General features: G+C 53.4%; 1 protein-coding gene and 1 long non-coding RNA gene across 4 annotated transcripts; one reads left to right on the top strand and one right to left on the bottom strand.

Moving 5' to 3' along the window:
* The first annotated feature begins 1433 nt into the window (after positions 1 to 1433).
* Positions 1434 to 8390, top strand: TAL1 (TAL bHLH transcription factor 1, erythroid differentiation factor). 2 transcript variants are annotated; one of them, XM_042873839.1, is made up of 5 exons: positions 1435 to 1728; positions 2958 to 3107; positions 3946 to 4368; positions 4849 to 4940; positions 7534 to 8390. In XM_042873839.1, coding segments are annotated over exons 2-5 (936 nt in total). In that variant the 5' UTR covers positions 1435 to 1728; positions 2958 to 3105; the 3' UTR covers positions 7953 to 8390. The 2 variants fall into 2 exon arrangements, with proteins under 2 accessions (XP_042729772.1, XP_042729773.1); XM_042873838.1 differs by lacking the exon at positions 2958 to 3107 and having other exon boundaries at positions 1434 to 1728.
* A 1581-nt stretch (positions 8391 to 9971) lies between these two features.
* On the bottom strand, positions 9972 to 13022 carry LOC122181381. Of its 2 annotated transcripts, none has more exons than XR_006179412.1 (3): positions 12901 to 13022; positions 11458 to 11758; positions 9972 to 10444 (listed from the first exon to the last, which is right to left on the bottom strand). It is a non-coding gene; the product is annotated as an uncharacterized LOC122181381 (long non-coding RNA). The 2 variants fall into 2 exon arrangements; XR_006179411.1 differs by lacking the exon at positions 9972 to 10444 and having other exon boundaries at positions 10549 to 11534; positions 11669 to 11758.
* Positions 13023 to 13310: the final 288 nt, after the last annotated feature.

Raw genomic sequence — 13310 nt, 5'->3', positions numbered from 1 at the left:
CAGAGATGGGGCACCCCCAGCTTATCTGGGCAGCCCCGTGCCCAGCGAGGGTCCCTCACAGCCACATGGATGCAGCTTCCACCCCGCCGGGGGGCTTCTGCTGGGGGCGTTCAGAAGATGCTCGCCTTCCTAATCTCCCCAGCCCAGCCCCGGCTGTTCTATCTTTAACACTTCCTGTTGGTTAGAGGAGCCGGCTTGAAAATGGTCGTGTTTCCTGGCTGGAGGCGCGGCGGAGCTCTCCAACGCGTCGTGACCGGCCCCGCCGCACGCACCCGCACACGCACTGCCGGCATCGTGAGCGCACAGCGACCCGGGGGGCGAACCTCTCCCACGGCCGCATCCAGAGAGGGAAGCTGAGAGGGGAAGGAGTGAAAGGAAGAATAACAGCTCCGGCATTTCCCTGCTCGAGCCCGTGTGCGTGCAGGTGGCGGGGACACAATAGCGACCCGCGAACCCCCCAGCGCATCGCCGCGGGCAGGTGCGGCCGCTCCGCCCTGCCCGTCCGCCCCTTTTCCCCCGGGATGGCACGATGGAGGTTCACTGTCCCGTAGAAGGGATCGAGGCCCTTTCCGATACCGGTCCAGCCTCGATCCCGGCCTCCCCGTGCCATTTCTTTTGTAATTTCGTTGATTTTCGAGGGATCGAAAATCGCTCTCTGCCGCCGTCTTTAGGGCAGATGGACGTAGAGATGACAAACGGCACCCTCTGCCATCCCTATCTCTCCCCGCTTCCTCCGCAGGGCAACGTGGGGAGGTGCCCTCACGCCTCCCTACCCCCACCCTCATACCCCAAAGCCCGCACGGGGAAGGCCGGCACCGTCCCCATTCCCCCGTTCCCGTTCCCAGCTTCTCGTCCCCACGAGCCCCAGCCCCGACGGGGTGCGCTCCCGGCTCCGGCCCTTTCCCCCTTTCTCCCTTTTCCCCTTTTCCTTGCACGCTCTGCCGTAGGCTCGGCCTGAGCTCTCCCCAATTCTCCCGTCCCAAATTTCCCGAGGTCGAGCCGTGCCCGATCCCTCCCCATCCTCCAGTGAGGATGCTCAGCCACCCCAATCGGGGCGCTAATGAAGGACGCCCGCACTGCAGCGGGGCACGAAGGCTGTGGATGGGGCCAGAGCAGCCCCACGCCCCTTCCCTCTCTCTTTCAGCATCCCCACCAATTTATTTTGGCTCATTAAATTTAATTAAGAATGGAGTATGTGCTCAAAAAAAAAAAAAAAAAAAAAAGGCACCCAACAAAATGCAGGGGGCAATAATAACCTCTGAGAGGACTAAAATAAAGAATCGCCATTCAGACTCGGGCAGCACAGTGTAATATTTTATTACTCCTTTTTTTTTTTTTTTTTTTTTTTTTTTTTTTTTTTTTTTTGCAGTGTCTTTTTAAGAGCATCTAAGCACACACACATAAAAAGCTAGAAGGCATTCCGGAGTTATTCCTATGCATATCCCTGCAATAATTTTCCGCTTTCCTTCGATAAAATTGCCAAATAATAATGAATCATTTCATAAATAATGGGTTTAGAAGCTTATCAGGGCAGGCGGGCCACTGCTGGGGCTTTATCTCTCTCGGCCACATTGCAGTAGTGTTCCGCTCTCCATACTAAATAGGAAACTGGACGTGATGTGGAATTAGAGCCTCCCCAGCTGAAGCCACCCCACATTACTACAAATATAGCCGCCATGCGTAGGCCACAAAATGGCTCCACTCACTTTTCCCAATGAAAAGCAAATGGTGAGTGGGGAGGGATCGGGCCCCGCAGCGGGATGGAGCTGGAGGGGGGCACGGTGGGGGGCGGGGAGGGGGGGATTTTGGGGGCATGCGGGGGTCTTCTGCAGTGTGTTAAAGACAGGTGAAAGGGGGAAAAAAAAAAAAACACAAAAACAAATGCGGCTTTTCCACGGTTGGGCTTTATTTTTTCTGTTGTTCTCCTTTGATGAGGGGGGAAGGAGGGGGCTGAGGTTGCCTTTCCTTGCTCACCCCCCACCCGGGCGCGGCCCCCACTATCGGGGCACTGTGGTGCCATGCAGGGCGAAGCAGGGCGATGTGGGGAGATGCCCACAGCTCCGCCGGGGGGGCCCGACGTGAACCGACCGCCGGACTGCTCATGGGGGTTTCTCCCCACCCCGTTCCCCATCCCTTTCGCGCTCCGTTTTGGGGGGTAATTCTCCCCACCAAGGGCACAGGGAGAGGTGCGCGGCCGGGGTGGAAATTTCCTGCCCATCCACGGCCGCAAAACAAAAGGAGTTGGAGGCGCAGAACAGAACGGGTGGAGATTTCATGCTCTCCCCCCCCTCCATTTTCTCCGTGCATTTACCCCAAAACGAAACGAAAAAGCCGCAGATGCGGGGCATTTTTTTGGTTTATTCCGTTTTAACGAAAAAAGAAAAAAAAAACGCAAAACCCAGAGTAGAAACCGACGGGATTATTCCGTTGTTTAACGAAAAGCAAAGCCCCCGCTCGGCATTTCGCTGCGGGGGGGGGCACGGACGGCTCTCTTCCTGTTGATCGCAGCGGGGCCGCTCCGGACGGACACCGGCCCCGATCCTCCGCGCTGTGCTCCGCGGCTCCGGGAGCGGCCCCGCCGCTATTCGCGGCCCCATCGGAACGAACCAACCCCGACCCCATCCGCAATCTCCTTCCCAAAGAGACAAATCCAAAAAATCCACCTGATTCAGCCCCAAAATATGTGGGTTTTTTTTCCTTCTCCTTTTTTCCCTCCTTTTACTTTTATTTATTAATGCTTCCCCTAGATATATTACAATATTTTCCCCTAAATAAACCAGCTTTCTCCTTGGATTTATCATCCTCTTCCCCCATAGACACCAGTTCTCCCCGCTCCGCACAGGTTCGGGCCGTGTGCCGGGGCCGTGCGCCTTGCCCCCGTCCCCGCGGTGCCATTCCCGTGTCCCCCAGACCCACCCTCTCTCTCCCTTTCTCTCCCCCCCTTCTCTTCCTCCCAGGCTTTAGCAGTTTTATCCCGATGCGGGTGTCCTTCCTCTCTGTAAAATCGTAAGTACCTCGAGGTGGGAGGAGTAAATTCAGCCTGACACTGAGAGCGCTTTTGTTGAAACGGGAGAGACTCGCGGTGTCCCTACTTAAATATGACACATGTGAGTAATCTCTTCCTATACAATATGGGAATAGGCAATTAGATGCTCTTTCTGGAGGGCTGGCAGGGCGGGGGGAGGCAGTAAAGCTTTGGGTTGAACGGTTGATACTATTCTTACTATGATTATAATTATTATAGATGGAGAGATGTGATCAAAATAATAATAATAATAATTTTCTCTGGGGTTGGATCAACCCAGAAATGATAATAATTGACCCAAAGAGAAGCAGCGGGGATGTCGGGAATGAGGTCTGCTCTGTTATGTATAGGGAGAGGAAAAAAGAAAGAAAGGTAGAAAGAAAGAAAGAAAGAGCTAGGAGGGCGCTGGGAGAAGTAGTCGCGATAGTGCTGCCCGCCCTCGGCTCTGTCGCGATAGTTTCGTTATGGGGGAGAAAGAAGGGAGCGGGGCCGCATACAATTGCCGTGCGCGGCCGCGGTTGCTTCGAGCCGGGGCCCCTTCCTCCTTCCTGCTGAGCTCATGGGGGTGCGGGGCTTTGTGTGAGCGCTTCTCCCCCCCATTCGGCAGCGCCTGAAGCTTGGTTTCCATGTTGAAAATTAATAACAATTATTCTAATACGAATAAAGTACAAATTCCACCCCAGTGGGCCGAAATGTCCTCGAAACGGAGCTGGGAGAACCTCCGGCCTCCTTCCAGTTCCCTGTCCCTATGGGTGCGGTGCATCCCCAGGGTCACGGTACAGGGGTACAATGGACGTGGGGGGGAGGGAGGGGGGGGTTCTTGCCGTGACGTCACGCCGCCGCTGCGTGACGTCACGCGGCCAAAAAGGGGGGACCCCCCTGCTGGCTTCGGGCCGCCCCGAGCGCTGCTCTCCCCGCAGGACGATGGACAGGCCGCCCGCCCCGCCGCCCCCCAGCAGTGACCCCCGCGATGCCCGCCGCCACGACCCCGAAGCGGAGCCCACGAGCGAGCCCGACAGCAGCCGCGGGGGCATGGAGCCGCCGGCCGAGCCCCAGCTGCTGCTCAACGGGGCGGCCAAAGAGGCGGGCCGACCCTCCCCCGGGCCCCCCGCCGCCGCCGTGCCCGTCATCGAGCTGGTGCGCCGGGGGGGCTCATTGGACATAAAAAGCCGAGAGGCGGCGGGGGAAGCGATGCAGAGAGCGCCGGGCGCCGAGCCGTGCCGCGCCGCCGAAGCCGCCTGCGAAGCCCGCATGGTGCAGCTGAGCCCCCCCGCGCTGCCGCTGCAGCCCCCCGGCAGGGCCATGCTCTACAACCTGGGGCAACCGCTGGGCACCATCGGCAGGTTCGTGCCTTCCCCCGCCCCCCACCGCGTCCCCGGGGCTGAGGAGAGGAGGGAAGGGGGGATGTTTGGGGGGGAGAAGGGGAGGGCTGAGTCATCGCCAAAAAAAAAAAAGAAAAAGGCAAACTTTGAGAAGGAAGAAAGGAGGGAAGAAAAAAAAAGAAAAGAAAAGAAAAGAAAAAAAAGAACAGAACGAAAATCCGTCGTTCCCAGAGGGGGGGGAAAAGCCTGGCAGAAATACCACGGGCTGAGCCGATATGGGGCGTTTCGCTGTGGTCCTGCAGTGGAGTATAGGGAGGAAAGAGGCTGAGCTGTGCGGTGCTCCCCGAGCTCCTCCGCTCAGCCCCAGGGATGGAAAATGGCCCCACGGGCACAGCGCGGATCCCACGCCGGGGGTCCCTTCCATTCCCCGTGGGCTCCGGGGTCCTTAAGCATCTCCCCAGAGGTCGGGGCCGCCTCACGCCGCTCTGCCTCTGTTTGCAGCGGGTTCTTCGGCGAGCCGGACTCCTTCTCCATGTACGGCAGCAACCGGGTGAAGAGGAGACCGTCGCCCTACGAGATGGAGATCACCGACGGTGAGTACGGTGAAAAGCCCAAAACGTGAAGGGGGAATATCGTGGGATGCGGCGGGTGCTTCGCGCTCGGGGAAGGCACAGCATAGATCTGTGTGCAGTGTGGGTGGTGCCATTGGGTTGGGGGCAGCCGGCCTCACAGGTCGCTCTGAGACGAACGGCAGAGGAAGGCACCGTGCTGGGGGCTGTGCTGAGGTGCGGGGTCCGACGGTGGGGATGGGTTGGTGGTTGGACTGCATGGTCTTAAGAGGTCCTGCCCAACCTCAGCGATTCTGTGGTTATAGAAATAGACATGCTGTATTCTAATAAGTAGACAATATTTGATCGTACCCGAATTTTTGGCTCCAGGTGTTTATAGGTAGGGATCTTTCAGATCCCACCTCATGTAAATTTGCAAAATTAGGATCAATTTGAGGTGGAATACAAGTACCGGATGGTGCCATGAGGAGTCAGCATGTGTCACCAGTGCTGGGCTGTCCCTGTGCTCCCATGGGCTCAGATGGTGATGGCACGCTGCAGGGGACAGCACTTAGTGATGGTGCCACTCTGTACAAAACATACATGGGGAGACAGAGATGTGAAAAATCATCTGAGAGGATACTTCGTAATTTTGGAAGCTTGTCTTCTTGCTGGTTTTCTTTGGATCCGTAATTACAATTGCAATTTAATAAGCATGGATCAAACCATTGATTGGAACAAAATCCAGGTATAACTTTGCAGCCAACTGCTTGGCTTAATTAGGGGGCTTCTCTATGAGAAATGAAGATCTTCCATGAGCTTCCATACAGCTAAGGGGTATTTTAAATTCCTCCACTGCTTGACACACTTTGCCCCAAACCTGTTCTTCTAAGAATACGGTTAATTTAGTTGCTGGCACTGATGCAAGAACCAAACATTGTAGTGGTGTCAGAATTTGTTATATTCTTGATCTTGTTTGGGGAGGAAAATGGACAGGTCAGTGTCTGGTTTCAGCATTTCGTGAGACATTGCCTCTTAGTAGGCAGCTTCCTGTAAATGAGATGTGCTGGAAGCCTGTGAAGATTGAGATTTTTGGATAATTAACACGATCCACATTTCTTTTCCTTATTCCTTTACGAGTGCAAAAAGATGTTAAGCTGCACCTCCTAAATCCAGGACTGTGTGCTGTTTTGTCCAGAGAGAGCATTTAAGAGCAGGAATTGTGTTGCTGTAGGAGATGACAGCACGTTGTCGCTGCACTCAGCAGAGCCAGGCAGCTGTGGTGGCTGAAGTCCCTTTGGTCCCCACAGAGGAGAGACGGTGTGTGATGGGAATCCCACAGCCCATCCTTTAGGGTGCAACTCATCAGCACGTTAATTGAACACTTCATTTGTTCATTTTGTTAATTGAACACATCTGTGGTGATTTTCACTGCCTGTGATGTTCCCTATTCCTTCCAGCATGGCCATTCTCCCGTAGTTTCTTGAGGTTGCAGCGTCCTTCCATTGTCAGTGTGTCCTGGAGGTGAGGATGGAGATGGCTGATGGCAGTGTCTCCTTCCACACACTGCTTTCTGTGGATCCAAGGACTTGCAGTCCTGATTTAACTTCTGGGCAGACTTCTGCTTTGTGTCTCTCTCAGCATAGAGGCAATGTCACCTCATGCCATCAGGAGCTGCCTCGATGAGCTGAAAGGAGAACTGATAGAGGGAGAATGGATGATTGCATTCCTGAGCACAGGAATACCTCCTGTTACATGCCCTACAGGAATATGGCTGTAAAATTAGAAATTTAGCTGGCACTGACAGTAGCAGAGCCAAATGGTCATCACTGGCAATTGGGAGACCCTTCTCCAGTCAGTGTCTGATGGAGAATCCTTGCACTGATGAGCAAGAGGGAGCAGGAGGTCCATGGGCTAGCTGGAAAGCTGCTTTGTCCTCCCGTGGTCACCCTTGAGGCAAAGACACTGCTTCCACTGTGTGTTACACCAGGGTGAGTCCTGCTGCCCCATCACACGAAGCACCTGGAGGGCTGGTGATCTCTGCCAGATCTCCTGATCCTGGTGACATCAGGGCAGAAGGAAGACCTTGGGATCTTGGAGCTGTTAAATCCTCAGTTCATGCCAATTTCCCCTGTCCCAATGGTGTGACTTTTGGGATAGAAAAATAAAGCCATCTGGTGAGCTAGCCTTTTAATAGGATCTTTGTTGCTGAGATACCCTAAAAATACATGTAGTGGTGAGCCACCCTCCTTGGAGAGCTAAATTTAGGCATCTCAGGGGGCATCTAGAGAGGTGCAACTCAACTTTTCCCTTCCATTGAACAGGAGCTGTGGCTGTTGCGGCTCCTTGGTTAGCTTCCTGCTATTGGAAACTCTTGGTCCCGTACCTTGATGATGGGACTAAAATAAATAGAGTAACTTGAGAAATGAGCAAATTATTAAATGACCGGAGAGATGGTGGAGATTCAAGAACCATGGAGACGAGAGACTGAGGGACAGGGTTTTGGACACTATTGGTGGTAGCTGGATGGTTGGACTGGGTGATGTCAGAGATCTTTTCCAACCTTAACGATCGTGTGGTGCTATGATTCTACGAGCCGGTGGGCGCTGCTAATAACTGTGTGCCATTGCAATTGCAGGTCCTCACACGAAGGTGGTCCGCCGCATTTTCACCAACAGCCGGGAGAGGTGGAGGCAACAGAACGTGAATGGAGCCTTCGCGGAGCTCCGCAAACTCATCCCCACGCACCCGCCCGACAAAAAGCTGAGCAAGAATGAGATTTTGCGCCTGGCTATGAAATACATCAACTTCCTGGCCAAGCTGCTCAACGACCAGGAGGAGGAAGGAAACCAAAGGGGTAAAGTGAACAAAGACTCGGGGATAGTTCAGGAAGACCTCCTGCAGGACATGCTGTCTCCGAACTCCAGCTGTGGAAGTTCTTTGGATGGAGCAGCGAGCCCGGACAGCTTCACAGAGGAGCACGACACGCTCGACTCCAAGCACGCACGGAACCTGCACCATGCCATCCTCCCTGTCGAAGGCAGCGCGCAGCGGTGATGACCCCAAATCACTCCCCGAGCGCTCAGAGAAGGGTGGCGAGACCCAGGTGGGTGGGATTTGGGACCTTCGGCTCCCCGTTTGCTCGGCCCAGGTTGGCACGTTGGCCAACCGAATGGGATGGACGCTCGGTGTTTAGGTACGGGATCGTACGAAGAAGAAAAGCTTTGAAGTCGTCTTCGTTGTACATACTGACTCTGAGGATGGGAGGGGAATGCAGCCAGCACCCCTCCAACATTCTGAGGGTTTTTTGGACCGCCTGAGGGTCACTTCTCAAGCAGTCTTGAGGCTGGGACGTGAGGAATGAAACACAGGGCTGTGGAGCACAAGCAACTGGTCCGAGCCATGCTCCCGTTGACCAAGACCTTCTGACTGTATCTTTTTAACGAGGTGAAAAATACCCTCAGCAAAAGAACTATTAAAAGGATTGAGACTTTCTTTTTCCTCTCTCTCTCTCTCTCTCTTTTTTTTTTTTTTAATTGTTTTCGTCCCCTTTCCTTTCCCTTCTACCTAAAGTTGGATAGTTTGGGGTGTTGTATTTATGACGTGAGATTCCTTCTGTTCAACGCCGTCATGCAGTATCCACTGAACATAAAGGTACATAGGGTGTCCTGTGCTCCCCACCACCCCCTGAGCCCCCTTCCCTGTGCTGTAACACAGCAGGTGAGATCCTGCAATGGTCTCCCTCAAGTTTCCCCAGAGGTTTCTGTAGGGCTGAGCTTCTCTCAAGGAAGATGAAACTCAGAATTGGTAAAGGAGAGAAAAGGTGACTAGCGATGCCCTCCCCTTGAACCAGGGACTATTTTTGAATGAAAAAAAAGTGAAAGGAATCAATGATGCATCAACAGTTTGAGTGTACATAGGGTTATAAAAGGGTTTCAGTGGTATGCTTTGAACTTTTTGGTTTTGTTGTGTGAAAGTAGTGGTGGTAGTGCACCCCTGCAAGCACCCACAGACTGGATGCAATTAGACAGCAGGAGGCTGTTGATTGGCTGAGGCTGGTAGGAGCTACAGCCTTGTCGTATCTCCTGGCCTGGGGTGAATGCTAAGAGCACTGATGGGACCATCCCGAGGTCTTAGGGGCTGCAGAGCTGGTTTGGGACCAAGTGTCAGTGCTCTGTGGTTCCTCTGTTTCTGGTTCCTTCATGTGTAGAGGCTCCAAGGCAAAGAAATTGTAGTGTTACACCATAACCCAATGTCCTTCATAAGGGAGAAAGCCTTTGGGCTTGGCTTTAGGGCCTCTTGTAAATAATAGGCTGAGACTTTCCTCAGCGTAGAGCAGGTGCATTGGGTGGGATGTACTCCCAGTGCAAGCCAGGGCTTTGAGCTCAGCCCCAAGTTGTCAGAAGCCAACAGCATCCCCCAGCGTGTAGTGGGGAGAAGGAGGACAGTGCCCTCCTGTATCCAGACCCTGCGTAAAGGGACAGCTTAAGTGAAGGAGTTACCATGGGGCAGTGCTGAGCACGAGGGGCTGCTGTAGTCACTGGTGTCCCTGGGAATGGGCACCTGGGTGGTGACCTGGGGGGGGGAGGAGAGAGGGGGGCCTCATTCACTTTTTGTCAAACTATTGCAAGAAAAAAGACCACCAACACTCTGAGATTTTCCTCATTCCCCAGAATTCTGGTTTTTTTTTTTTTTTTTTTTTTTTTTTTTTTTTTTTTTTTAATTTATCCCTTTTTGGTAGCTGAACAGTTGGCCAATGGTACAACCTCCTCGGTCCCCACACGCACACCTGCCCATAGCACGCTGCCGTCCTCCCGGGGTATGTACAGTTGTCCTTTAATCGTGATTGAATGGTACATTTCCCCCATCCACCCACCTTCCCCCCTGCCTGCTTCACGTCTCCGTGTGTGGAACATCGCCCCGGTTCTGTTGGAACAGCACTGCTGCTCAGTGTCGTACCGTGTGATTGAATTCTCCCCCTGCCATTATTTTCTCTCCCAGCCCTGTCCCTCTCTCTGCCACCCTCCCTTTGGCTTTCTGCATTTTTTCAGCAGAAACAAGGTAACCAGACCCGGTACCCTGACTCTCGACCCACTGTGGATGTGCTATTTAGAAAACACATTTGTTGTAATGTGTGTGTATATATAAATATATATATATAATGAATATATCAAGAATATTTCTAAATAAAGTTTTACAAAGCAGCCTCCGCTCGCTTTCCTCTCTCCCCCCCTCGCACCCATTGGCCATTCAGCTCTGTGCCCAGCTGGGAAAAGCTGCCAACAGCCAACAGATCCCTTGCAAAACCATTTCCCCATCCTGAAAGCAGGAAGGAAGCGGTGGTGTGGAGCAATCCCCCGTGTTGGGCGGGCGCCTGGGCACTGCCACCTGCTGTGTGCATGTCCCCAGAGGTCCCCCACTGGTGGCCTTGTCTCTCTTTTGGGGATGGGGCTGCTGGGGACAACGCTGCTGTGCTCGGAGCTGAGCAGTGTTTGGCTGAGGCTCAATAGGCAGTCATAGGCAACGGTGGGTAGTGGTAGGAATTCCTCCTTTATTTTAATTAAAAAAAAAAAAGAAACAAATGTCAGAGCCTGGTGCACACTAAAAACACTAAAAAAACAGTTGAGCTGGTGACATCAGTCATTTATATATATATATAAATAAGTGTATATTTATATATACATAAATATATATCATTAATAGGCAATATTGAAGATGGTATAAATACACATGTATATCATTTACAGGCTATGCTGAAGGTGGCATATGTACACATATACATCATTTACAGGCTATGCTGAAGGTGAATACAGCTGCAGCATGCCACAGCCATGCCATGAGCAGGAGGACAACACCATTCCCCTCCATCCTTATGACTTTGGCAGTCCCCTTCAGGGTGTGCAGAGCCCCACAGCTGAGGCGTTGGGTGTTATCTGCTGCCAACCCCATCGCTGCTGAACAGATGCTCCAACCCCATCCCCACTCTGTCCCGGATGGAGCTGATAGCTCTCGCACCCTTTATCTCTCCCTCCCACATCCTATTCTGCTCCCTGCCCAGGACAAGTTTCCCTCTTCCTCCCCCTTCAAGCAGCCCTTGCACGCACCCAAGGTGAGGGTTTATAAGCACTCCCTACATGTTTACACTGAATATACAGCTCTATGGACAGTGCTGGGAAGGAGTGATGCCACTCATTCACTGTGTCACCCCCTGACGCTCCCATTCCAGGTGGAAAATTCAATTTATCTTTCACCATTTGTTAATTTTATTTGTTTGCAATGGTGTTTCTTTGCAATGGGTGATGAACAGTGCCCCGGCCCCAAATATCTTCTGTATTTAGGAAAAGCTCCTTAGGGCCAACCCTTGCACAGAGGACAATAGCCTGGGTGCTATGGGTGGCTCTGGCCCTCAGACAAACCTGGATTCATCACCGTTGGTGTTGGATGGAGCCAACTGGTTATGGACATTACCTTCAGAAGTGATGGGGATTTTGATCCATCTCTTACTGCAGGGAATTTTTTGGCAAATCATAGGATGGCATTGAAAGACATTTTGTTTGTTCACCTTTTTCCTGTGTCCCTGGTCATACGAAGGCTCCCAGGGGCAGAAAATCCCCATGTCATGTTGTGCTTCTGCAGTGGCTGTGGCACAGATGAAATTAGGAAGGAGGGGAAGTGGCATTTAGATAAAATTGAATTAAAACTATAAGAAAAGAGAAGGTGGGAGAAGCACATGTTTAAAGCCAGCAAAACAAGAAACAAAAAAGCAAAATCACCCCAAATTTGTGCAGCTTTCATTGTCCAGCCTCATTATCTGGCTTTCACTACAGCCTCTTTGGGAAAGCCAGGCTCCAGGGCAGCCTAGACTGGGAAAAAAAGCAAGCACCTGCATTACTCAGTGCCTTCCCACATTATCAAATTAAAATATGCTCACGGAACAACAGGCCCCAAATATTCCCACCCATGCAGGCGATGGGAAAGCTTCACCTTCATTATTAGCGGCCACTGACAACTGTGAGCAGTAATTTATTGCTGGCAGAGCTGCTCCCTGCTCATCCCACGGCTGCCAGGGTTCCCACAAAGCCACACAAAGGCTGCGGGTGCCCAGGGGACCGCATGCTGTCACGGGCAGAGCCGTTCATCCTCCCATCCCTCCCTTGCCTGCCTGGTTCTCCTGCCTCTCCCTTTGCTTCTTGCTGCCCAACACCTGAGCACCACCTGGGGCTCACTGAGTTGTCACACTCCGGGATAAGGCTCACAGTGATGGCCAACCCTATTAGGAACGAAGGTGATGATGCTCCAAAGCACACAGGGCTCCAAGGAGCCTCATGTCAGGGGTCCCGCCTTCATCTTCAGGTTCGTCACCCCTCGGACACATCAATTTTTCCTCTCTCCTCGAGCTATTCTGAGACGCCCCAGTGACCTTTAGGGGAACAATTTACCATTGTGTTTTGGTGAAGCCCGGCCTCTATTTTTACACTCTGTTTTGCTGATGCGGGCAAAGGGAGCGAGACGGGAATCCAGCAGGAAATGGGAGGGAGCGTCTGGAGCGCAGTTCAATCTGCCCCGACCCTTTGATGTGCCGGGACTGGGGCCGGGCCGGGCCGGGACAGAGGCGGGGATGGGACTACGAGACCCAGGGGGGATTTGCTTTTCTCCCTCCCAGCACTCCACGTGGATCGGGTTAGGGGAGAAGTTTTGTACTCAGGGGGTGGCGACTCCTTGGCACAGCTGTCCAGAGAGCTGCGGGTGTCCTATCCCTGGAGGTGCTCAAGGCCAAGTTGGATGGGACCTGGGCAGCCTGAGGACATCCAGTCCACGGCAGGCTGTTAGGCTGGGGGTGCTCTAAGGTGCCTTCCAACCTAAACCATTCTGTGATTCTGTCACTCAGACTGCGTGAGATGATGCTTTCACACTACCCTGTACATCCGCAGGGTCCAACCTATCTCCTATCCCATCTCCCATCACCCCGTCTCCTAACCAGTGCCGATCTCGCTCACATACGTACGGCGCTCGATGCCCGCACTTTTCCACGCACATCTTTCGCTGCCGCCTCCCTGGAACGGGCTCAGGGCACTCCACGTCGCAGATAAGCGCTGCATCAAAGCTACCGCAGCGCACCCGCTTCCTGCCCGCCGGCGGGGCCAGCACCGGCGGGGCCGCTCGGGGCTGCGGCTGCTGCCGGGCCCTTGGCCGCCTCCCGGCGTCATTACCCCGAGCTGCCGGCAGGGGGCGCTGCGGGACGGCAGCAGCCACGGCCCGGGCCCGAGTGGGGCGGGGGCTGCTTCGTGACGGCGGTCGGGGGCTGCCTGCACTGCCCGGTATCATAAGGGCTCGTCTCATCCCTTTCTTTCCTCTTTCCCCCTTTCCCCTTTTCTTTTTCCCGTTCTCTTTTACCCTTTTCCCTTCCTCCTTAAC

The sequence above is a fragment of the Lagopus leucura genome, unplaced genomic scaffold, assembly GCF_019238085.1.
Source record: "Lagopus leucura isolate 7727_CA_CO unplaced genomic scaffold, USGS_WTPT01 Super-Scaffold_100009, whole genome shotgun sequence".
Classification (NCBI taxonomy): Eukaryota; Metazoa; Chordata; class Aves; order Galliformes; family Phasianidae; genus Lagopus; species Lagopus leucura.
The sequence above is the reverse complement of the archived record's forward strand: the minus strand, read 5'-3'. Positions and strand labels throughout refer to the sequence as shown.